Genomic DNA, 27,007 nt, shown 5'->3' with positions numbered 1-27,007 from the left:
GGTTGCTCTTCTTTTTTGTTATTGTATAGTTGATTGAGATTCTTAATTAAAGTCTTAAGAACCTGCTAATCATGCAATGAGTTTGGCAGCCTTGGCTTCAGATTGTGATAATTGTTTGTTTCCTCAATCCAGGCCATAGTTTGTATTGATCCTTCTTGTAAAGGAGTTAGGGCTATAAAAAGTTACAGTAACCCAGCAAACTAATTTTAAATCAACTAAGATAATGGGTATACAGTAATTCACCAACCTGTCCCTCAACGATCCATTTTGAGATGGAGGTTTTCCCGTCATCGCCTGCGCGAAACTTCAAGGTTGCGGAGCGAGGGCTGATGTTGGAGATAACGAGGTTGGACGGAGCACCAGGGAGTTCTAAAATTAAAAAATATATATATATATATATATATATATATATATATATATATATATATAAAAAATCAACAACTCCGCTTCTATTAAAAGTTGTACAGATTTCAATAGAAATCAGAAATTCTCACTGAGGAATGTCCTGGCCTAATTGCACTGCTGAACTGCTGGGGAGTCTGTCCCTAGACTCCCCAGCAAGCCTTGCACATTTTCTTCTCCCTGACTTTTGGATGAGTTACAATTGACACTTTATCAACAGGGATAACGGCTTGTGCTTAGCTCCTAGCCACAGTCCATCGCTGGAGTGAGACTCAAGAGACAGAGAGCTGCAGTTGTGCATACATCATTTTGCAGAGGCAAGCACTGCACCTTTGAGCTAGTTTAAATGAACACTGCTCCTCCCTCATGATTTTTCATTCACGACTGAGCAAAAACAGTGACTTATCAGCTTCCACAAAGACAATATCAGATTAAAATATCATTATTCAAATTCGTGCAGATCCATGTGCAAGCCATAGGACCTCGAGCTGCCAAAGGCAGGTCCATTCAAATGCACTGAAGGGAGAAGAGATTTCGGATCAATTCTGATCATCCTACAGCATAACAAATAAAGACAGAAAAAGCTGCAAAACACTAAACATTGATGACTTCTCCAATATATTTACAGTGAAGTGCATACCACTTACACAAGCATCTTTTAGTTTCATTAGTCTTTAAAAATCTAATCATGTAGACTACAGAACAATCTATATGCATCTAGATCTAAGGAATTTGTGGGCACCATAAATCATTAACATCTCTAGTCTTTTGGATTGGCTGATCGAGTCTGGTCCACTAAGCAATAAATCATGATTTACTAAAATGTATATATACACTGTATATATAATTTTTTTTCTAAATTCTATTTTAATGAATACAATATAGCCTGATATCAGAATATTGTTCTGAACAGCCATTGACACCTTTAACCTAGAACAGGATATGAAACTTATAAATAACCCAACCCAAATGTATTTAGAATTTGTTAATCTCATGCCCTACAGTGAATATTTTCTGTGTCACATTAGTGTGCCCTTATAAAAGTTTACCATAATAAAAGCACCGCAAAGTGTAATAAAGCATAGTGGAAGCATGGTAAAGCATTGGTGAGCATTGTGAAGACCAGCGAGGTATGGTAAAGGATATTAATAAAGTCAGAAAACTATGGTAAATGCATAGTATAATCGTGGGGAAAGAATGCTAACGCTGCCAAAATACCATGCAAAAACAGCAGGTTAAACTTGTATAAGGGTGTATCTGCAGTAGGTTTCAGATTGATCCTCAGCAATGCTGTCTACTCTATTTAGCTGGCATGCAGCTCTTACCTGGAGGGACTCCAGAGGAGATGGCTGAGGAGGTGACCATGCCCATCCCAGCGGCTGTCATCGCTGCCACCTCAATGGTGTAGGTGGTGAGGGAGGTGAGCCCTGTGACCTTGTACTCCAGAGTGCTGTTGGGCAGAGTGCGGGTCACTCGGGTAGCATTCCTACCATACACCTCCCACGTGACATGATAGCCTGAAAGAGAGCAGGGACGGAATGGTCAGGTGCAATTTACTCTTGTGCTATTGTAAGTGTATTTATTCGTACAGCTGTACATGTACTCTATCTACACCTTGGCCCTCATTCATACATTTTTAAGAACTGTTTTAAGGAATGGTTTTTTTCCGTTTTTATCATTTTTATTAATTAGATCAAGTTTAATTGCAGTTTAATTTTCACTTTTGAAAGCACTGTTTAATCTGAGATAATGTTTCTAAATACTTGCTTAAAAATCCTTAAAACAGTCTTTACAATGTAATAAATAGGGCCCCCTTATGAATGAGTTAAGGATGGATAGTAAATAATTGCACTTAAGGCCTCACGAAATCTTTGGGGAAAAAAAATAAATAAATAATTACAAAACCTCTTATACACATATTATATCTAATCATAATGGGACATGTTTACTGAACATTCACTTTGTAGCTGTTTTTCAGGTGTATAAAACTTCTTTTGAACATTTTGAACCCAGCTTAAATAAGGGAATGATGAAACTCCAGGCCGAAGTGTCAAGTTTTCTCCAGTTAGCTGAGCCTTCAGCATGACTCCCTGCACTGTGCCTTAGTGTCTAACAGAGACTAATAGCCAGCAGAGAGCTTGTATAATTTGCTGTTTATCTGGAGTACATTCCCTCACAGTCAGCAGTGTTTTCCAATCACAGGCTGTCCTTTTACATTGAGACACTCATATATCAAAGTTTGTACCAAAAGACCCAGGAAGAAGCGAGGATATTGAACTTTCAAAAGAAAACAATGTGTTTGCGAGCTGCTAACGATGGATACTGTTGAAAACATTTTACATTTAATCTGCATCAAATCTGATTCGCCTGTGTTACTTTGGTCATTTCAATGCTTGATGGTTGTCTGTTTCTGTATTTGATTTGAAAAAAAGAATGTTAGCAGGTAACCTTCATTTAATTGGGTGCATTTGATTTTCTAGCTGTTACAGCATCTGATGAATTGTTTCCTGGTGGAAACTTCTAAATAGAGCTGTGTGCGGTATAAGACTGGCGATAACCGAATAAGCTTAATATATTATAATTAAATAGATTTTGAAACCCTACCTGTGGATAACCCCATTTAATTAATGTTTAAAAGCAGATGACCCAGTGTTCCCTTCTGGCCCAAAAAATGAAATGCATCATTACGAATGGGAAACTGAAGCATAGAGTAGCTCTCTGCAATCCACTTCATAGTAAAATAGGAAATAAATACATTGTTGATTGGGATAGCTCAGAGTGATCTATATAGATGCATACAGATAAATTGCACCCAAGATAGCCAACAAGCAACAACAAATGCTGACACCCCTTCCCATGAGTATCCTAGTGAAAACTATTTAAACCAGTGCGGGTTTTTAATATTACAGTAGAACCTCAGCACGTACTGTAAATATCCATCACATTAAACAGAAACCAGGTCTAAAGTTACTGCAGGGCACTGCAAAACCAGCCGGTATTGAAGGATGTATTGCCAAATGGTAAAGCCCACTGAAAGGAGAGAGTATTTTGGAGTAGACTGCGGCATGGCTTTATGAAATCTGATTAAGTTCAGGCATCGTGAGGGTCCAGATCTCTCATCCTTAGGGCTTTACCTGTAATAATCCCATTCTTCTCCTGTGGCTCCTGCCAGCTGACTCTCAGCGACATGTCCAGTATTTCAGTGAAGCTCAGGTGCCCTACTGCTCCAGGCTCTGGGGCAGAGAGAGAGGAGAGATCAGCATGCAGCAAAACAATGCCAATTACAGCACGGTCGCAAAAAAAAAACACAACATAAAAACGAAAAGAAAAACTTCTTAAGATCTGCACAGGGTTACATGTTTCTTAGTAAAGGAAAACTGTCAGTATTTGGGTCATTATTATTATTATTATTATTATTATTATTATTATTATTATTATTATTATTATTATTATTATTTATTTATTTCTTAGCAGACGCCCTTACCCAGGGCGACTTACAGTTGTATACAGAAAATACATATCAAGAATTACAATACAATTAAGAGCAAGATGCAAAATACAAAATACAATGAATTCCTACATTTATTTTGTTTTTCAGATTTTAACTTCCTTGCATTTGGTTCATGAGCAGTAATTTGCGCTGTCAGGAGGCACGGCTGTAGACCAGAGCAGGAGTTATTACCTTACTGCTGACTACTTCCCTCACTTGTTAAAGAGTTGAGCAGCTGGGGGCTCCCGAGTGGCGCATCCAGTAAAAACACTCCGCTCGGGTAAAATAAATAAATAATTCTCCAGTACTTACTGTCCTCGAATGTCTGTACTAACTGCTGTGAACTGCTTGGCCCATCTCCTGGGGTAGTAAAGCATAGTACAGAAGTGAGATACCAGGTAAACTTCTTCAGCCCGGTGATGTATCCAAGAATGCGGGTTCCGTGGAAATCTGGGGTGATGGTTACTATTGTAACAGTGTCAGGTGAATCTTCTGGCCAAGCTAGGAGCTGGAGAAAATAAATGTTTGCAGGTACCGATAAATAAATGTATAAATACATTCCGTAAACATTATATAATAAAAGTAACAGCATGTTTGTAGGTTTTCATTGGTTAAACAGGATTAATAAAACAAATGAACCTATAAAAAAGAATGTCAGTACAACTGAAATAAATCTCTGCTTTGATGTACTTTTATAAGGTGTTTCTGGGAGCCCCAGATGGAACTGAATAGTATACTTAAAAAAAAAAGAGAGATGGGGTTCAACAGAAACTGACTTTTTTCATTCACTTGATAACTGTTCCCTTTATAACAACTATTTTCAGCTGAACGGCAGCATAACATGGTCATGGGCTTTCACTGCAGGATGCACTGTGCAGCTGTCAGAAGTCATTTCTGCACATCCATTCGCAGCCTGTCACATTTTTTTTCCTTTTGGGCAGTACTTTAGTAACAACAAAGCATGTTGATATAGGATAAAGGATGGAAGCACATGGACAGATGTTGTACGATACAGCAGCTGTCACAGGACAGTGACCCAGTGCTGACCAACACTGCCCCTCAGCATGAAACACAGACGCAGCAAATGTAAACATGACATTTCTCAGTATTTCTCAGTGCTGGGCTATTAGATAACTGAACCTATTAACCTGAATATGTATTTGTAAAAGCTGCATCAGCTTGCATTTATACAATAATAAAATTAAAATCCGATTTACTTGATTTATAAATAATTCACTGATACTTCTTATTATTTATTTCTTAGCAGACACCCTTATCCAGGGTGACTTACAATTGTTACAAGATATCACATTATTTTTTACATACAATTACCCATTTATACAGTTGGGTTTTTACTGGAGCAATCTAGGTAAAGTACCTTGCTCAAGGGTACAGCAGCAGTGTCCCCTATCAGGGATTGAACCCACGACCCTCCGGTCAAGAGTCCAAAGCCCTAACCACTACTCCACACTGCTGCCCGTACTTAAATGGAAACAGAAATTAAATACAAATAATGCCAAATGTCACAAGTGTATTGAAACTTCAATTTAGCCTTGCAGGACCCAATACTTCATGTGTCAGAGTTTCCAAGGTTACCATAAGCATGTCAAGCAGACACAGTCGATGCTGTGTCACCATCTGTTTTAATTCGGATGTTCCCGAGACAGTTCCGCTTCAATGACCTGAAGCAGAACTTCTTGACAGATCATTTCAAAAGCTTAGCAGTGTAGGACAGGTCAGCGCTGTATCTGAATGCGAGAACTCTATAGAAGCTTGTACACTACAGGAACTCTCTACGGACGCAAACGGTCCAGCAGCGAGTTACGGGGGAACACCATCTCACAGTAGAGGATGTCCGACAGATGGTCTTGCCTACATCGTGAAGATTATTTCTGCGTTGTCTTATTGCATCAAGAGGTATTACATTTGGTGCTGGCGGCAATTACGTCAATTCACGTTCTAAATAGACTTCTATTCTCATTCAATGCATCCTGCGAAATGTGGGTAGTAAAATAGCATCATATCAATCCTGCAAAAAAGCTTCATATAGAACAAACCAAAATGGTAATTCAGTGTCCTGGAAATGCATCTATTAAACTGGTAAAAGTATTTCTGTTTACGAAGGCATTTTATTAATAAGAATGTCAGATATTATAATAAGATGTTATTAAAGGGAAAGATGAGCTTACTTTGTAACCTTGATTGATACCGTTAATGAATTGCTGGGGAGGAGGATTCCAGGAGAACTCGACTGTGGTGGAGGTCAGGGCCTTGGTCTCGACGTTTTGCGGTGGAGCTGTTGGCACTAAAAAGTGACCGTGGAAAGAGAAAAAATATATATATTAATAATCTTGAAAGCACACTAACTCAATTAATCTTCACAATTACATACGGTACAGCTAGCAAAGGCTAAAAGCTTCCTCTGTTCGTAAAACTAATTTCAAAATTGTAGCTCCATGTTATGATACGTGTAGATTACTGCTTCAATATTGCTGCAAAGGTCACATTTAGGATAAAACTGAACCCCAAACTCCCATCAAACTGTCAGTCCACACACACACACACACACACCTTTCCTTTCTTGGAACATCAGTGAATTGAGGGGCAGTTGTTGTGGCTGCTAATTAAAGCAACATGTTGATATCTCAGTCATATAACTGGAATAGTTGAACCTTATATCAAGCAATGTGTGTGAAGGTAATTAGACCAGGAGGGTTAGTAAAGCTTGTGCACCGTTCATTTTTTTAAAAGCTTTTTGGATTAGACTTGATGCATCAAAACAACTGAGCGATTCACACGTTAATTATTCAGGACAGCTTAATTAACATGTCACATCTCCTTTACAATCAGAGTGCTGCCTTGATTGACAGCTGTGTAATTGTGAGTCCCAGAGTCAAAGAGTAACGAGACTGCAGAGATGGACTCTGAAACCAGTCTCCTGGCTCTCGTTTCTCAGCTCTAATCACTAACCACAGATTGACAGAGAAAAAGCAGGAAAAGTTTTTTTTTTTTTTTTTAACGTACTGTATTGAAATGCAGAGTGCATATTCGTTCTTACGGTAAAGCACTGGCAGATGAGCTAAGGGGTGACTGGGAGCATCTTTTACTAGGGTGATGTTAACCCCTCAAACGTCAAGCGGACCGATAAGAAAGGTTTCCGAAGTAACATTGATGGCATGTGATGGAAGCTGCAGAACGTTAGGTTACAGTCAAAGAGTAGAATAAACGTCAGCAAGGTGTCACGCGACAGCATTGATACATGAGGTTATTATCATAACCCTGGTTACCAGAAATAGATATGTAACCATTACCGTATGGTTATTTACCCCCTAAAGACCCGAAACCTGAATATTGTATACCAAAGCTGCTCAGCGAGTGTGACACAGTCATGGCCTGCCCCCGAGGGCACAAAAGGACTGCGCTCACAGATCTCAGCATAATTTGTCCTTCAAGCCTGCTGCAATCATGGACACAGCAACCTTGAAGGTTAATGATTATATTTCTATTTCAGGGAACGAAATGTATGAAATGTAACCATTAACGTATGGGTGAGTGTACCAAAGCCGTCACAAGGGCAAGATTACAGAACGACTGGAATGCTACAAGGCTAAGCCAAGAGGCTGCCCTGTGCTTTACCTTACAGAACCCCAGTAACAAGTAGCTTTGAGGAGGTGATAGCAAGCAAGAAAGCTGCTTTGAGCAATACAAATTTCAGCTGAATGCAGGGGCTCAAGTTGAGGCTTCATGAGTGCATTAAGCATCATGTTTAGCCTCCAGTGAGGAACAATATCCATCATAAGCGGCCGAAGCCTCTGAGCCCCTTTGAAAAATTGTCCCGCAAGGAAGTGAGCTCCTGGGAAGGCTGAGTCACTTTTGACATGGCAAGCCAAAATGGCTGCCAGATAGACCTTTAACATGGAGGGGAATTTCCCCTCGTCAAAAAGATTGCATATAACTGCCATGGGACAGGTCGTTGGTGTCAAACCCATGAGGCAGACACCACGTCTGGAAAGCACCACACTTGTACCCATACTGGGAACACGTGGACGGTGCTCTGGAATTCTGCAGGGCGTCAATGACCCTATTACCCCCAGACGGCTCAAATGCAGCTGTTCAGGGGCTAGACCCAGAGCTGCAGGCTTGATGGTTCGGGATGCCATAAGGTCCCCTGTGCCTGACTGAGCAGGTTGCGGCGCTTGAGCAGTCTCCAAGCTGGCCGCTCAGGAGCTGCATCAAGGTCTCTTTGGCCAGTAAAGGGCCCTTAAGAGCACCTCAGCCCGGTCCTGTCTGATTTTCCCCAGACACAGCAGGAAAAGGGCGAGTGGTGGGAAGGCGTATAATAGCTGCCTCGGCCACTGGTGTGCCAAGGCATCTATTGCCATTGGGTCCCTGTCTCCTATTATGGAGAACCAGAGGGGACAGTGAGCTGATTCCTGGGAGGCAAATAGATCTATCTCTGCTCTCCCGAACCTCTCCCAAATGAAGCCTCCACTCTGTGGCGCTGGGGACTCCCCTTGAGAGAAGGTCCACCGCCCAGTTTGTCACCCTGGGCAGATGTACTGCCTGCATTGAAAGGAGGTTCTTGTGAGCCCAGGGCAAAAGCTTGCTGGCCACACGATGGAGTCTGGGCGACCTGAGGCTGACCTGGTGGTTGATGTAAGTCACCACTGTTATGTTGTGTGTACGGACAAGCACATGTCTCCCTCGAACCTCCTGCAAAAATTCTGCAAGGCCAAGTAAACTGCCTGCAGCTCTAAACTATTGATGTGGAGACTCTGGTGGGTTCCACACATCTTGCACACCCTGGCCATTCCACACAACGCCCCAGCCCAGTGGTGACAAAACCCTACTGTTGAACCAGGAGCATGCGCAGGAGACCCAACGTAAGGGCCTGGGGAAGCTGCTGCCATCGAGCTTGGAGGATTTCTAGAACATTACTACCGTGAGCGCTCTGTCGAGCTGAAAAAGCTCCAAACAGGTGTCTGCCTGTGCTGGAGACTGGGCACAATTTAGGCAGTTGTCCAGACAATTGAGTACTGTGTTGCTTTTGTGTCTCAATGGGGCCAAGATAGCTTCCATGCACTTCGAGAAGGCACAGGGAGCTAGGGAGAGGACAAATGGCAAGACACAGAACTTGTACGCTGTTCCCTAAAAGACGAACCGCAGGTACTTCTTGTGTGCTGGAAGTACCTGCGGTACTTCCAGCACACAGGTGGTGAACCAGTCGCCTAGCTTGATTGACTGCAACAGCTGTTGTATTGTCAACATTTTTAACCTCCTTCGGCTCAGATACAGGTTGGCCTGTCTGAGGTTGAGAATCAGTCTAAGGTCACCATCCCACATGGGCACTAGGTAGTACCTAGAGTAGAACCCTTCCTCCAAATGGAGGGGGTCTATCATGCATATAGCCAGTTTTTGCAGCAGAGCTGCTACCTCCTGAGACACCACAGCGGCGTCCTGTGGGTCCGTAATGGGAGGGGACCGTGATTGAACTGCAGCGAATAGCCGGTCTGTACAGTAGTAAGCACCCAGATGTCTGTGGTGTACTGTCGCCAATAGTCCAGATGGCTCCATGAGAAGGGGCCCTGGGCCTGTGGCAGAAAATTCCTTGGCCAGTTCCGAACATCACCTCTGGCAGCAGCCGCAGCCAGCTGTGCCTGTCTTTGAAGCTGCTGGGGCCTAGCGTGCCAGTTTGACTGGATTTCAAAAAGAAAATCTGGGTGAACTGGGCGGTATATGGGAGAGGCAGTAGGCTCATTGTCAAAAATCAACTGCCTTGTTTCCCCTTGTGGCAGGATGGCTGGGTGGGTGACGTCACAGACCAGGAAGATAACAGGCACGCACACCAGAACTCCAGGGTGAGTCGCCACTACGCTCTTTTTTTTATTAAATAAACCAAAATAAAGCAAAAAAAAAAAAAAAAAGACGTGTACAAAAACAAACAAAACAAACGTTGGCCAAAACAAACAATAACAAACACAGTAAATAATACAAATATCGGCTAGAACACAGCCAGCCGTATAGCAGTTGTTTTGTTTACCTTGTGCTTCTTGACCTCTCACTCTTTCTCTAAAACTTTCTCCTCAACCCTCTCTCCTGCCTCTATTTATGCAGCTGTGCCTGAGCTCGATTGCTTGTCAATAATTCAATCGTGCTCAGGCACATTCTAGTCGAGTTTAAAGGAATGAGGATTTAACGAGGATATAAAAGTCAGCACAAAGTCAGCTGACTTATGTTGCTGGATTCCTGGGAAGGAGCGACTCTTCCGCTGCCAGTCCAGTTGCTCCGAGCATCAGAGGGCCAGGGGTCTGGCCACTCTACAGTACAGATGAAGGCTTAGCCACATTTATTGGATTTGGCACTTGACACTAAGAACTTCAATATGTTTTCAGTGGGTTGAAATGTTGTCTGTGCGCAAAGGCAGAAAGATTGCCTGTGTAGTGGATTTACAGGGCATAATCCACAACACAAAAACCTAATTTCAAAAGCTGTAATCTCAAGGCAAAGCAATAGGCGGAATTATTGAATGCAAACTAGAAAGTCGGCTGTGAATAGCTTTGAACAAAATACCAGGCACAGGTTTCTGTCATGGCCTGAAAGAAAGAAGTCTGTTAATATAAATGTGTACTTTTTTAATCAATGTAATGTTGCACAAAGTAGTTTTTGTTGGTTTGAATAGAAGAAAAAATATGTATTTAAATGTAATTGATTGGAGTTTCACAGCAAAATATTATTTACTGGTTAGGACATTTCTTCTGTATTTTTCCCTCCAATATTGTGCTCCTGAGATGGCAAATGCCAATACTGGTACTACTATAGATTCATCTAGATTCAGATATTGGATGTCACCATGCCGGAAACAACTTTTCCCCCTTCTAGGTCAATTAAAATAAATCAATCCAGTCTTATCAGGCAGAGTTGGTTATGCGTCTTGTCTTGTAGTGATTCTGAAATGACGATTGCCTTGGTTATAGTAAGCATCTTCAACTGCATCATTTATACAGTTTCACATAAAACAAATGAGATAAATTAATGGTCTCAATTCACAGTTGACCCTGAGTTAATAAACTGTTCTTAAAAATAATAATTTTAACCACCCTGCAAAACCTCTGAATAGTTTTTTTTTATAGCTTTCCTCTTACAGCTGAATAGTTTATTACATTTGAAAATGCAGATTCATGGGAACTGTTGCTGGGTTGAGACCACCAGTCCGAAGCTGTAGTTTTAAGAACGACAACTGTTGGTGCAGTGAGTACGGCAAGGTTATTGCTTTGAATTATACAGGTACAAAACCCAACAAGCCAGCATTCTACAGTAGCTGAGGGCACAGTTCTATGATGTCTGTAAAAATGTAGAGTTTGGTCTACTATGTAAAAAATATAGAATCAGAAATAGAGAGATATATGAAGATTTTGAGTACAGTTATTCTAATCAATTCAGCTTGAAGAAAATATTACAGAAATGGAAATAAGACTAGTAGTTAGATCCAGTCCTGGTTTTACTATGAGTTTAATAAGACACACCTGAGCTTGCTACTTGTGGCCAATCAAGCTTGTAGCAAAACCTAGAACTGGTAACACTGCTATGTGCTCCTATGGTATTGGAATCTGATGGACAACACATGCTCATTGTTTTAATGCTACGGGTTTAGATTGTATACCCCAGTTAAATTATCTTGGTTTAATGTTTTTTACTTGATTTAGAAAAGCAAAAGCAATCTAATACAATGCCCCAATTCTCCATCCAAAATATCAAGAGATTTCAATCACTAACCTCCCTGAAGTGTGTATTCTGTCACAGGTAGGCTGAACACTCCTAGCCCGGCTCCAGTGTAAGCAGCCACCTGGATTTCATACTGCGTCCAGATAATGAGGTCCCTCACCAGGCAGTAGTTAATCTCAGGGCTGGTGATATTCTTCAGCTGGTACTCACCGGGAAGGCCAGCAAGCCGATACCTACAATTAAGAGTTACTAATTATAAACTGCATCTTCATACAGCAACAAATACCTCTGAATTGCAATCCACTTCAATGCATATAATTTAAGATTTACAAGGCTCAAAGCATCATCTGTACAGTCACTGTTTCATAGAAAACGTGTTTGTGGCACTGTTCAATTCAGAGGGATAGTTCCCTTGTACTGATTGCTTTAAAGCAGTCACCCACCCTGGTCCTCTAAAGCAGTGCTTCCCAACCTGTGGTCCGTGAGTAAACTCCAGGCGGTCCGCAAACAACTCCCAAAATTCGGTTACGCATTTCAAAGCAACACAACAAACAACTCGTGATTGGATAAACTCGATCATACTGAGGTGTCATTCTGGGCCCGTGAACACGATAAAAACCCACTTTGTTTCTTTGCATTGCTGTGCCACCATCATTTGCAGTACAGCTTGTTAATGCATATCATTGGATAAGGCAGGAATTGAATTTCACTGCCTGCTTGTTTGTTTTTTCATGTGACGTCACTGAGACAGGCATTTTTAAAGGGCGGACACATTTTCAACAGCACAGAGAAACAAAACATGACACAAGAACTTGTTTAAAATATGTGAAAACATTGTAAATCTGATGTATTTGACTTATAGTTATATTAGAACATTACTCTGTCTCACGTGTTTTAATATATATGTTTTTACAACATTTATCAATATCAAGAAACGAGGATATAAACAAGGATATAAGCAGATACTATTTCATGAACTAAATTTGTCAGGTAGGTACATTTTTTTTTCCTTATTACTGATAATAATGGAATGAATGAACTATTATTTTATTTCTAAATATTTATTTTGAGAAAATAAAATCAGGAGTAGTTTCCATTATTGCTTATAAAGACCCTGAGAATAAACGTGTATTAGGTCATTCCAATCACTCAGGTGAAAACAAATATGTCTTGTAATTTGCCCAAACATCAATATGCCTCAATGAAACTTTCAGGAAGTATTGTAAGGTCCCTCGGGTCACAGAATAACAAGTTTTAAGCAGAATATCTTGGTATACCTTGGGTAAATACCCATTCGGTAAGGGTTGCATTTCATACTTATAAGGGTACTCACTACAATATGACACAGCTGGGAGTCCCTGCGCAGCAGAGGACAGGACTGAAGAGGTGAATTTCTTTATTATTAGGTTTCGAAAATACACACAAAAAACCAAGTTAGAGCTTTGCAAGGAAACTCAGATCGCCCCCCAACTCCAAATCACGGTGCATTCATACGGCAGTGTTAGTATTATTCCCCTTTTATGAATATTAAAATGCCTAAAATTATGTGCCTGGAATTAGAATGACCTAAAGGCTGCCTAATATATACACACATATGTATATATACACACATACAGCCAACACCTGAGGTGGTAACTAGCTCTGTATAGCTGCAGTGTCTGCAGGCATGGTGCAGGTCTGTCATGCCCCGACATCCTCTACAACATCTATCAGATTTCTTTTCTTTTTGCAAACAATCACTGCTATCTGAGGCTGTTTAATGAAATATTCTCTTACAAATGTGTCCTCTGAAGATTCAAAGTGTCTCAGTTTCAGGGCCATCAAAGAGCATGGACACAGATTAGAGGAGACAGGCACACTGGAAGATGTTTTGTGCTTTAGTAGCTTTGTGAATCTGGGGTGACTTCACTATTTCTAGCCCACGGCAAGCTTTGAACTAAGGCTTTTGTTCTCAAGCAATGTGGATCTGAATCCTCTAACAATATTTACATAGCCCAGAGCAGTGAGCCACTCCAGCTGACACTGATTCCTGCTATCGAGAAAAGCAGGGTGTTTTTAAATGACTGTCCTGTAGTGGACATGGCTTCAAATTAGATGGGAGCTCTGGGATGGGAAACACCCACTTCTTTGTATTTAATTCATTCTTAAACATGGAAACAGCTGCTAGTTCTGTAGAGATTTCTGTCAGGCTACGAAACAGAAAAAGGACAAACAGTATCACTGTCTTTATCCTCATTTTATTATGAAGACAACCGCTGGAAAGCAAAACATATTTGTTGTCAGAATATACTACCCAGATCTTTAGTATTTGAATAACATTTTTATAATTATTATAAAAAAATAAAAATAAAAAATAAATACATTCATGACTTATCATGCAAGAACAGTAAAGCTTTGCAAATCCGAACATTAATAATCCGGACTGATCAAAAATCTGAACAACGTTGGTGTTCCCTGAGATTTTGTAGTACTGTACTGTAGGCCCTACACGTAGCTTCAGCCAATCAGAGATTAGATACAGCAGAGATTACCTGGGAAATATAGTGTACATGCGCAAAACCTGTACTAACTGCACAAAGTAAAGCTACTTTAGTTCAGTACCAGTAAACATGCAGTATTTTAATATACAGTATATCATAAAAATGAGGTTTAATTACAATGGCTGCATCGAAACGAAAGAGAATTCAGCTAACACTGAAAGAAAAAATGACAATTTTTGAACAAATTAATCATGGTGACAGTCAAAGCAAGATTGCAGTCGATTTTGGAATTGATAAAAGCACAGTTTCTGTCATTACAAAAATTAGTGAAAAGCTTCAAGCATTTCTGCAAAATATAGATTCGGTGATTGCAATGAAATGAAAATCACTGCGAACGGCAGATGACAAACCTTTGGATAATGCAATATGGTCCAGGTTTGTGCAAGAACGATCCCGTGGCACTCCACTGTCTGCTGTAATTCTTGGTGAACAAGCAAGGTTTATTTTTTTATGAAAAGTTGCATGGAAACTAACCCAATTTTGAGAATTTTACTGGAAGCACAGGCCGGCTAAAGCGTTTTAAAACATCACCGGTACTAGGGAGCTAGACATTGAAAGTACCAAATGTCTGCTGACACGTCGGGAACTGATTCTTTCTGTGAATAACTTAAAGTTATAGAAAAACACGGTCTAACTTTGGAGCAAGTGTACAATGCAGATAAAACGGGACTGTACTGGAGAGCTTTGCCGAGCAAAACAAGTGCAAGGAGCATGTTACTTTGCTGGCGTGTGCCAATGCTGCTGGAACACATCAACTGCCTCTGATGTTGATAGGCAAATCCAAATCACCTAGATGTTTTAAACAAGTGAACATGCAAAACCTGCCGGAGAGATATGCAGCCCAAAAAAGTATGTGGATGAATATAAAGAACTGTTTAAGGACTGGTTTCAAAATGATTTTGTGTGTGCAGTACGAGTTCATACAAACTCACTTAAACTGGACAAGAAAGCTGTGCTACTGTTACATAACTGCCCAGGACATCCCAAGGAGCTTCAATCACGGGGTGGGAAGATTCACTGCTTGTTTTTTCCCCTGAACACAACCAATAAAATTCAGCCGTTGGACCAGGAGGTCTACAGGCTTTGAAAACCTTCTGCAGACGCAAATTCTTGTGCCACATTTGAATGGATCAGAGCCCACTCCAGACAGCAGTTCATCAGAAATGATGTTGATGTGACTGAAGTTGATGAATAGATAAGGTCTGATGACTATTTAGATGGCACTTATTTAACTGAAGAAGTGAATTCTGTTACGCAGCCAGCCGTAGAGAACAACGATGACTCCAGTGATGAAGAGACCGTTTGACATCATACTCCAATCCCAACTCATGGAGAGTCAGAGGAAACACTGGGAAAGTGTTTATTGTAGGCAGAATCCCAGCCAGACTCTTCTAACGGAACTCTTTTGCTACTGCGAAATTTGCAGCAAAATGCTGCATCAAAGAGAATGTCCTCACTGACACAAAAAACAATAAAGGACTTTTTCACCCAAGGACATTAAAACACAAGGTATGTGCTGTGGTTTTGTTTTACTAGCATATTGTACTGTATATTAGGCCTTTTTTGCAGTCTTTTTTCTTTTTCTTTTAAGAGTGATGTAGCCTGCTACTATAAACACTGAAACTGTTGACCAAAAAATGCTTCCACTGTATTATTATTTGGACTGACGATTATTCATCCTGCATCTGTCAACCCCCCCCCCCCCCCCCCCCCCCCCCCACTCAAGCATTTCAAAGATGTAGCTTTTGGCTGAAAAGGCAGAGAATCTGAGCATTTAACAGAGGTCATCTGTTGTATCAAACTGTAGATTGTTTTGGGTTCATTTTTATCTTGCAGAATCAAAAACTGATATTCCATGTACAGTTAGTATTACTTACCTAAGCACGTATCCTCTGAGTACCCCATTGAGTTCTGGTTCTGGAGGAGGCTGCCACTGGACCATTATGGACTGGTTGGTACGCCCACTCGCAACAATGTTCTTTGGTGGGGCACTTGGAGGTTCTTCCGGCAGCATCAGCCTAAAAGGTACCATAAAATAGTCAGCTACAGTATAATGACATTATTCAAACTATTGTCAAGGTTAGTGCACCTGTAATACTGTACAAGGGTTGTTACATCAATAGGCTGCTCAACTGGTCTATCCAAGGCTATCCAGTGGTAACTGGTCCACAAACAGGAGAGAACATAAAAAAGAGTATTGGTTTCTCTATTTTACCGTACTGTATGTGTCATCACTACATCCCATTTACTGTACACATCATTGATCAATTTAGCATTGTAAAAGGCTGAACAGGATTGCCCAGCCTTAACTTAACAGTACATAGCAAATTATAGCTTTCTAATGCTCGTACAGTGCTGTATTTCACATTATTGAAGCAGGAATCATCAAAAGCAGACTGACAACGAAGGCAGAAACACAGAGACGGGCAATCACATCTGTATATTCTGTGGACATGTCACAGCAATCCGTCTACTAACAAGGAACCCTAATGTACATTAATTTCCTTTAAGACAAAAATGTATCACAGTGTCAAAGGGGACAATACGTGTCTTCTTAAATCTGTGCTCATTCATTATTCCTTGCTGGGAGTGCTTTACTTAATTAATACAGCAGTGTGGAGTAGTGGTTAGGGCTCTGGACTCTTGACCGGAGGGTCGTGGGTTCAATCCCAGGTAGGGGACACTGCTGCTGTACCCTTGAGCAAGGTACTTTACCTAGATTGCTCCAGTAAAAACCCAACTGTATAAATGGTAATTGTATGTAAAAATAATGTGATATCTTGTAACAATTGTAAGTTGCCCTGGATAAGGGCGCCTGCTAAGAAATAAATAATAATAATAATACGGAGCATTACTTTCGTATTACAGTGTAAATTACCACAGCCTCAAATTTGATTATGGATGTGCCTGATCTGTTTACCATTCCCAATTCCCCAAAGCAGAAACCAAACTAAAGACCTAACACTATTCACTTGTGGGAGTGAATAAGTCAGTTGATATAAAAATGTTGCGTGCGTGTGTTAATGTTGGTGTATAGTCATTGGTACACGGGATATAAATGGTTGTGTGCAGCACGAGTATTTAAATTGTATAATTATATTTAGGCACGAGGAGGGCACAAATCACTTCACGTGCTGGTTAAATGTAATATGTGAGCACTGGGTTGCACAGAATTAATTCACGTGGGATTCAAGTGAATAATTAATTAGTAATTGAATCCCAGCACAACAGTATATATAGATGCACATTTCGTTCACTCGGGGTTGTTGTGTGTTCGGTGAGTGGAGAACGGGATAGGAGACGGAGGTAGTAATAGCAAAAGTGATAAGTAGTAAAATCTGCTCACCGTGTTTTGTCGGTATAGTTCGTTTTGTTTGTCTTTTTATTTTGGCGTATAGTGCCGTGTCCTGTTTTGTTTTTGTGTTTAAAACCTTTTATTTTCTGTTCTGTTTATTAAATGCTGAGCGAAACCATTCGCTCAGCTCCACCAAACCACGCCTCTCTGTTGTTTTATTTCCTGCATCTGGTCTGACGCCACCCACTCCGGCCGTCTTTGTGACACTCCCCTATAATCATTATTTATAGCATCTAATTATTACAATACACTACAGCTTTATTTACCTGCTATACAGCTTGAAAGAGCAAGTGGGGTAAGAAATGGTGCTGGTGTTTGTTTCTGAAGTAAAGTTTTTAGCTTGAGGCAATGACTGATGCAGCATGTGTCCTTTATTAAAGATGTTGTCTGTTTCTCAGGTTGTGATTTCTCTTAAGGACACCCCTGCTGCAGAAAAGGCTACGTGCTGTGACCCGTCTCTAACACGTTCAGTCTCTGTTGGCTTGGATGTGATGTGAACAGTGTAAGAAACCTCTTTCCTTTCTGATCAACGACAATTTGGCTAGCCTCTTTTTTTAGATTGCCAGACTTCTCAAACTGTGTTTTTTTTTTCATTTTAATAGCATTTAAAGTAACAGTATATAACCTTGCAGTCTAGATGTATTCCTATTTTTAATTGAACTAGTATTCTTTTCAGTTATAGAAGAAGAAGCAGCAGCTTTATGGAAAGCAGCTTTTACCTTCAAATGATCTACAAAGAACATATTCATGAACGGAAAACAAATCCTTTGTGTTGGAGAGCAAAACAAATGTCTTTCCTGTTGTTCATTGAGGTACTTAATTACTTTTTAATGACTGAAAATTAAGGCATGATGAGGCAAAAGTTCCTAATCAGGCAGAAATTGGTTGCTAAAAATTATAATGGATTGCAATTATGTGTTTCAATAAAGAAGCACTTCAAGGTTGCTTTTATAGACAGCTGCTTTTCATTTTGTTCTGATTTTGTTTTATCTATCACCCATATCCCTAAAGTAAACATTTTCTACAGTAGTCAAGCAAAATGTTCCTTCTTTCTTTCTTTCTTTCTTTCTTTCTTTCTTTCTTTCTTTCTTTCTTTCTTTCTTTACATTTAAGCTTTTCACCTTTCAAGACATAAAAAATAAATATAAAAAAGGGGGCAGGTTATACTTTGCGGCACAAATTAGTTGCGATAGAAACCGATTTAGTCATTGTTTTCCACATGGAACACAATTACTTGCAAACATCCATTTTAAAAAGCAAAAATATCTCTTGTTCATCAATAAATGTTTGAAATAACGGCCACATTTTTAATATACTGTATATCCATCTGCCTCCTGGCTTCAACTGCACCACTGGCTGCTGAGTAACCTAAAAGACCATTGTATACTGTCTAATAGTATTCCTTATGTATAAGAGAGCCGATTCCATGCTATCAGGTACGATAATACAGTAATGTTGAGTATGCAAGCAATGACGGAACAAAGTATTGTATATCTGTACGTTTATTTAATTTGGTTTATTTTTTAGAAAACGGCTATGATTAACTGTAACCTAGCAACTGCAAAGGGTTCTCACTGATGGGCGGGGGTTTTGGTAAAGAAAGTTTCACAGCAGGAACCTCAAAAAGAAAAAGGAGCCAGTGCTAAAGCATTGCATGCTCAGTGTTATTTCAGCCAATTAAACAGCCATTTATTATGCACAAACAGCACACAACCAGCCCAACCCAAGCTAATATATCCTCAGTCGTACAATAATATGACTAAACAGTTTATACTGCAGCCCCTGATGAGGATTCACATGATATTGTCAACCTGAACAGATCTTCCTTTATAAATGTAGAAGTAAATTAAGATCAGAAAAGACGCAAGAAATGCCTTAGGGACAGTTTGCTTCTGCTTTCAGAAAGATGTTATTAGCCACAGTAATGTAGATGCTATAAATATACATATCGGTTCACTAATTAATACTCTTCTTATTTTGTTTACAAAGGTAGAGGCAAAATTCTGCTATCTGTAAGCGCTGCATCATCTTCATAATTGCATGTCTGGGCTCATTTGAAAAGTTTGACAACTAACGTAAAGTTTAGAAGCAAGGTTTAATCAATTGAATGAATATAAATGGCTCATTTTGAGAAAATGAATGCCACGTGCTTTTGGAACAGGAGATGACAGCACTGTTAATAACTGCCAAAACAAGCTTTAGAAATTAAAAGCTTAACACTGCAAAACCAATTAGTGTAGGACACAGCATACTTTTTTTCTGTTTACAGCACATAGCATAAACCCTCATCGTTGACCCTTGGATTAATTTGACCATATTCTATAAAGAACAAAATAAGGTTCAGTAACACATTTTGGTATAAACATGATAGGGAAACATAGTGTCGGTAGATTTACTGGGTTAGCAAACTTTTAGTGAAGCGTGAGAGAAAGCTTTGACCCCATTAGGATCCAGCAACACTCTGCTGGTCCGAGAGGAGTGACTTATATTATCAGGTGCTGCCTGACCTTACAGCACCATCCATCACTCACACTCACACAGGCAAAAACACATTCACATACACACACACAGCCAGAGACACATTCACACACACACACACACACACACAGCCAGAGACACATTCACACACACACTCAGACAGGCAGAAACACACTCACATACGCACACACACACACACACAGACAGACACACACACAGGCAGAGACACACTCACACAAATGGACACACACACAGACAGGCAGGCAGAGAGACACTCACGCACACGCACACACACACAGTACAGTGGATAACAGACAATGCACACATAAACTTGTCAATCACCTGCAACACAAATCTATTTGACTACATTGATAAGGATTATCGTAACTGTACATGAGGTACTTTACTAAAACTAAATACACGTACAGGTATGTTGGGAAGGCAAGTACAAAATGCTTTCTATGTATGTTACCAATATTTAGCTTGTCTCTGCCTGGCGAGACAATCGCAAGAACTGAATGACTTGACATCACCAGCTGATACATGATACGCAACATAAACAAGTACTGCATACATACCTATTGGTCTCTGTGCTGTACTGCCCCTTTCCCACCTGGTTGACAGCACAGACCCGGAACTGGTAGGTACGGGCTGGGGTTAAACCTGTCACAACTGCCCCTGAGGTATCAGCCTGCACTTTGGGCAAATTCACCTTCCACGGGGAGTCTGAAACAAGAATATTAAAAAAAAGAAAACAAGAGAAAAAGAATTAGATGAAACGAGAAAGCGAGAAAAAGTGTACTTTATTAGTATGGTAAATAATTGTAATACATAGTAAATACATAATTAAAAGCATGCATTATTACTATGTAAAGCTGCTGTATAATGTATCTTGCTGTATTTTATAAGGGCTCAGAGATCTGATTAGTGTTACTGTGAGTGGGTATGACTATGGCTTAAATGTTGGACATATGCCTCCAAATACAGAGCATTTCTATTGAAAAATATATTTGAATAGTGACAGTTTCAGTAATAAAATGTTAGGAACTCAAAAGCCCTTGACATTAAATTATTAGCTTCAAAAGCGACCCCTCAGGTCTGTGTCACTACAGTACATATCCAGCGGTGCAGTTTTGAGCTGGTGGCTCATTATTCACTGATCGATAACAATAACCAGCCACTGGTTAGCTTTTCGGTCAGTGTGTGCGAGTGCTTCAGTCCCATAGACATACAGAAGTGTGGTCTTTTTTGCATTGCACTACTTTCAAATCAACATGTGTGTGTGATAAATTGGAAAAAAATAATACAAATAAATAAATAAATAAATTAATAAATTAATAAATTAATTAATAATAATAATAATAATAATAATAATAATAATAATAATAATAATAATAATAATAATAATAACAAAATTAGAGTGGTTACCCTGTTTGTAAATTAGAAAATCGGTGGATAAACATTACTCAGGTTTTGCAGACAATTAAATCTAAAGCATGTATAAAATAAAATGATAGCATCACTACAGCCACTGTCATGCAACAGAGAAATGTTAGTTTAAGGGTACAATACAGCTGCTACATGCCTACCTGTATACAAGAGCTAAGTTTAAAAGAATATGCAGGATGTAATTGCAGAAAGGGTTAAAGATAACTTTTCCCTGTGTCCGCTTGGTAGCAGTCGAGCTGCTCCGAGGTAAAATACCTGTACTGGTACTTGTCAGATTTAAACAGAAGGAAAGATGCTTTAAGTTCTGCTTATAAGCAGCTTAATGTAGGACGCAGTCGGATTCAGCTCCATAGTCTATTAATCTCGCTGTCACCTTGGGGCTTGGCTGTGTTTATATGCTGCATCTGTAGAATACTTTATTCATTCTCTTTCTCTCAATGCACAGTAAGTGATCTGACTGCAACGCAAGATTGAGATTTATCCTCTATTTTCGTAGGTTTATGAAAAAGAAAAGAGGGATCAATAGGGGAGGTGTGCGTGTGGGTTGGGGGGTTGGGGGACGGTCGTTTCTAGCTAAACAATTCTGACCACCGCCTTGTCAAGAAGATAAACCTGCTGACTGAACCTGATGGGTCAGCAAAGGACTTAATAAAGTAGTGATACCCTGACACAGCCACACAGGTGAGAAGAAAATCAAACCCGGAGCCTGGCCTGGCATTCAGGTCAATTGAAAAGAGGCTTGTGTGCTTTCTGCTGGCCGACACTATCAATAAACTCTGAGCTCTGTTCCCAGCGGTCATGGGCCAGACTAATCTGCTATTTATAAAATGTAATTCATTCCCACTGACTAAAAGGAGCAGCAAGTCCTTGGCATCCAATCAACACGTGTCACCATATTTCATACTTTACATACCTTTTTACAACAATACACACAGTAAGTTGAGGCAGGTGCTTCAGCCCCACAGCACTCTAAAATGAGCTTTATGAATGACAAATTCTTCTAACTAGCTTCTCTATTAAACATTAGCACATGCAGCCGTATGCATGTTACGCACGGTGCGTACCTCTGATTTGCAAAATTTTGGCTTCATAAGTGTGGACTCGCATGTATCTTGTGCGATCAGTTGAAGCGAAGCAGGCATTTTAAGGTTATAGAACTGCGCTGTTTATGTAGTGGTAGTCATGAGCAAACAGAAGCAGATATGTTTGGTTGAAGCTTCAAAAAGGGAAATAAATCTTTCTTCTGATGATCCAGAATGCCAGAGGGAAAATAATCAGTAAAAGCACCGAACCGTCTGTTTCTGGCAAATACGTTGGCAGAATCGAATTATTTTTTCTCGTTTTCTCCCCAATTTGGAAAGCCCAATTTTTTATTTATTTTTGGCTGGCTCACCGCTGCCACCACCGTGCTGACTCAGGAGAGACGAAGATGGACACACGCGTCCTCCGAAATGTGTGCCGTCAGCCGTCCGCTTCTTTTCACTCCACAGGCCTGTCATGCAGCCACCTCAGAGCTACAGCGTCGGAGGACCACGCTGCTCTGGGCAACTTACAGGCAAGCCCGCAGGCGCCCCGGCCAGTCTACAGGGGTCGCTGGTGTGTGGTGAGCCGAGGACACCCTGGCCAACTTAAGCCCTCCCCACCCGGGCGGCGCTCGGCCAATTGTGCGCCGCCCCCTGGGAACTCCTGTCCATGGTCGGCAATGGAATAGCCTGGACTCAAACCAGCGATCTCCAGGCTATAGGGCGCAATCTGGAGCACTTTCATTTTTATTTTAATTTTATCAGTGTCTTATATCAAAATGAATAATACATGTTCCTAATAATTAACACATAATTGCCAAGTTGTGTTACTGTTATTATTATTATTATTATTATTATTATTATTATTATTATTATAATTATTATTATTATTATAATCAATAGTAGCCATTTACAGCCCTATAGATTATATTAAAACTCCCAGAGTTTACAATCTTATTATGTACAGCTGTAAGATTATATGGTTTATTATGTACAGGTCACGTGGGCATCTTAACTGACTTCACCACAGCACACAAACTGACAGTTTAATGAAAATGATGACCAGATTTCAAAATGTTACTGATGAAAACAGAGACGTTGAAAATCAGGAAAATGCAACCCAAGAAAAAAAGACGCTGAGTGACATAAATTTACTAAAAGCATAACTGGAAGAAAATGGAGAAAACAGGAATCTTTATCAAATACCAGTACAGCAAATACCAATACCTGTCCTTGGGAAGCAAGGACAGGTATTTAACGTGGCACAAATGTAAAAGTTCAGTTTACTATGGTAACCAAATGGACTTCACAAAAACCAAACAAAGTTTGTTAAAACAAAACAAAAGCATTAAAAAAACAAGGGAGGGAAATGGTCATACGTGCTACTTTTCAAGCTATTGTAAACAGCTACAACTAATAATAACAATAAAGTACACCAAAGTGTGCAATAAAAAGCCTGTCATTGTATCTCGGGCTTCTGGTGACATGGATCCTCCACCTCGGTCTCGTCATTTATCTGCCACGAGAGTTTATTCCTTTTATTATTATTATTGTGATTGATGTTTTATTTTTTGAACTGCCTGTTTTGTCACGTGTAACATAAAAAAGGTTTTTGTTTTTATGCCATGCTTAGGGGATGAGTAAGGATTAGTTGTAGTGATTGTGAGAGTAAAATGATTTGAAATGGAACCAGCATGACAGATTGGTGAGCTAGTTTTTCCCCTAGTTTAAGTCTGTATTTCAAATAGGTTTATTCAATTGTTGTTGTGGACTATTTAGCTGTTACTGTAGTTGCTGTTCTGTCTCGATGGCAGAGCGCTTTATTTTTTCTTTTTTAGAAAGGGAAACACTGATGCAATTTGATTGCAGTTTTCTTATGTGACAGTGTAGGGCGTGGTCTGAAACTCAGGAAAGAACAAAAATGCAGCACTCTGATTGGCTGAAACACTTTACAGCATGGTGATGCCGAGTCGTTATGGGCATGTGAAGGGACGTTAGTGTGGTTCATTTGTGCGTACCAGGTGAAAGATTTCTGGGGGCGCGCCTGCTATTAACAATCCAGCTAGAAATAAAGTAGGACAAAAAATGCTGAAGCTATCGAGAAAAGAATCAGATGCAACTCAAATATTCCTGTGGTTCAGACAGTCATTTTTCTCAGGAGCCTTGTGATTTGACAGCATGGATTACATTATTTGATTACATTAGCAGAGCAGGGGTAAGATGGTGCTGCATATTTGCTGAAGGGTTTCTTTCATGGTCTTGTTTCTCTCTTTTGTGTTTAACTTACTGTTTTCAGACAGCTCAACCACATAGTAGAGGAGGGGGCTGTTTCCATCAAAGGGAGGCACCCAGGAGAGGCCCACGGTGCGACTATCAGAGGCGTTCAAGCTCGCCTGAAGGTTCCGAGGGGAGTGTGGGAGTTCACTGGAAAACAAGAGCAACAGAGAAACATCAACACCACAGTGGCACTGACAGAGGAAGATCTGTGGTTCAAGGTTCACTGTTACGACTTGAAGTTCTACAAAAGTGAGGCAGGCTAATTAAGACACCCGGAGGAATTTACAGGGGAAAATATATATATATATATATATATATATATATATATATATATATATATATATATATATAAATATACTAACTGCCCTCTAGAAGTTTATTCACAGTCAACTTAAAAGGCTGCTTTCTCGTTTATTGATTGGTCTATTAAATACACAATCAATCTGTGACCTGAAACTAGGAATACAGATCACTAGTAAATATGAGATACTTTTATGAGATGTTGAACAGTTGAGAATTTCATACTGTATATATTCATTTCATATTGATGTATTGCTTTTGTTTAAACTGAAATACACTAAACAAACTTTACATTACTTCAAAAATTCATATAATAATAACCACCAGTAAGGAGGTTATAAGAATGGTAAACTGAGTTCAACAATTTGTGCTTATTTATTCTAATCGGGAGAAACGTTCACTGAAAACCTGAAATGATATAACTGAAGCTTTTTGTGTTTTTCTTTATAAACACTGTACATTTCTAGAACTTTGTAGAAATGTCATTGCACAGTATGAGGAATTCACCAATCATGTAGCCAGTATTTGTCTGACCCCATTGCTGTAGTAACCAAATACACGGCATTGACGCTGGACCGCTACTGTAGCGCTGCTTCTCCTTGATAAAAGCATGAAATGAACAGGGGAGGTGAAGAGTCATGGAAAATACTGTAAGGAATATAAAATGCATATTTTTCACAGTAGGCAGTCAAATACATGATTTCCGTGAAATTTGTGATATCGTGAATTTTCCAGGGCATTTCTTACGATGGAGATTGCAGGCTCCTAACCTTCCTGAACAACCCAGGAACAGAGGGAGAGTGCTGAGAAGAAGGGAGAGTATTTGAGGTCTGCATTACCCTTTGTGATCTCCCTGAGGATGCAATTATAGCTCGATACCAGCTATTTCAATTTACAATTGTTTATATTGGTCGTATAATAAACTTGGTTCATTATATACTTTTCATTATGTATATTTGGTCTTATCCATCTTATAATAATAATATAATATGAAGTCAAGACACTTAGTCAACACGGGTCATTTCTGCCTCTCCAGATGAGCTGCCCGGGCTTTAGTGGGTTAAAACCTGTACCTTACATTTAAAACACAGGTTAGTGCATTTTGAGTTGTCATTTCTGTCTCTCCACATGATCTACCTATTGTTCAATTGAGGTAGCCCATTTGGAGGGGAGGCGCTATTTTTCAGATTAGTCTGTTAATAAATTGGGAAGAAAATCGGGGGTAAAATAATTAGGCACTCTAAATAATTTTTTTTTTTTTTTTAAACTATTAAAAAAAATATTGGAGTTGGATCTCTGTCATCGATGAAAATTAACTTGGATCATTTCAACTCGCTTTCATCTCGTTTGACGGATAAGGGTCTGCAAATGACCTGATCAGGGATTTCTAGAAAAATATAGCCACCAGGTAATACAATGGAAATAATTCCAGGAATAGTATTCTGTGTGATGTCAACAAGGAACTGAATAAAGAGCACCACATCTGACAGGTCTTCAACAATAGTGTTACATCACTGGCAGTGTGGGCTGTATATAATTAAACAGTCATGTCAGGATTTACAGTGAATAAAATATTACACGTTTATCAGATTCTGTTTGATCTTGTCTGTTGTTGCACCTTAATAATGTTGCTGGCTGGCTGGAGAATCCAAATGGAGGTAAAAGTTGAACGACTTAATGAAAGCTAAAAGGGGGTTTCACTATCGATTTCATTGTAGCCCCTTCATGTCAATGAAAGTGAAGTGCCTCGCAGGTCAGCCACTGACTCTATGGCTGAGAAGTGATTAGCGAGAAACCAAGATGCCTGCTGCCCAAATCTCCCTGGAGTTTTCTTATTACTGGTGGGTTTGAATGGAAACCTGATTCACTGCAGAAGGATGTTTAAATGTAGTTAGTGGTGGACTGCTTACTAGACATTGACTGATTTCCCTCTGTTTGAGCACTAAGGAACTGAACATGTTTCCAGCTGACA

At 39.8% G+C, this 27,007-nt stretch overlaps 1 protein-coding gene across 1 annotated transcript in view; it reads right to left on the bottom strand.

Moving 5' to 3' along the window:
- Positions 1–27,007, bottom strand: part of LOC117431182 (protein sidekick-1-like) — a 368,061-nt gene that overhangs the window by 53,422 nt on the left and 287,632 nt on the right. The window contains exons 14-22 of the mRNA XM_034051879.3: positions 24,746–24,882; positions 20,566–20,713; positions 16,032–16,172; positions 11,666–11,847; positions 6,082–6,197; positions 4,205–4,400; positions 3,537–3,635; positions 1,728–1,919; positions 248–369 (exon numbers count right to left, since the gene is read on the bottom strand). Coding sequence (XP_033907770.3) covers positions 248–369; positions 1,728–1,919; positions 3,537–3,635; positions 4,205–4,400; positions 6,082–6,197; positions 11,666–11,847; positions 16,032–16,172; positions 20,566–20,713; positions 24,746–24,882 — 1,333 coding nt within the window. The remainder of the gene's footprint in view (positions 1–247; positions 370–1,727; positions 1,920–3,536; positions 3,636–4,204; positions 4,401–6,081; positions 6,198–11,665; positions 11,848–16,031; positions 16,173–20,565; positions 20,714–24,745; positions 24,883–27,007) is intronic.

Source organism: Acipenser ruthenus, chromosome 22, assembly GCF_902713425.1.
Source record: "Acipenser ruthenus chromosome 22, fAciRut3.2 maternal haplotype, whole genome shotgun sequence".
Lineage (NCBI taxonomy): Eukaryota > Metazoa > Chordata > Actinopteri > Acipenseriformes > Acipenseridae > Acipenser > Acipenser ruthenus.
This window is presented reverse-complemented; position numbering and strand designations above follow the sequence as displayed.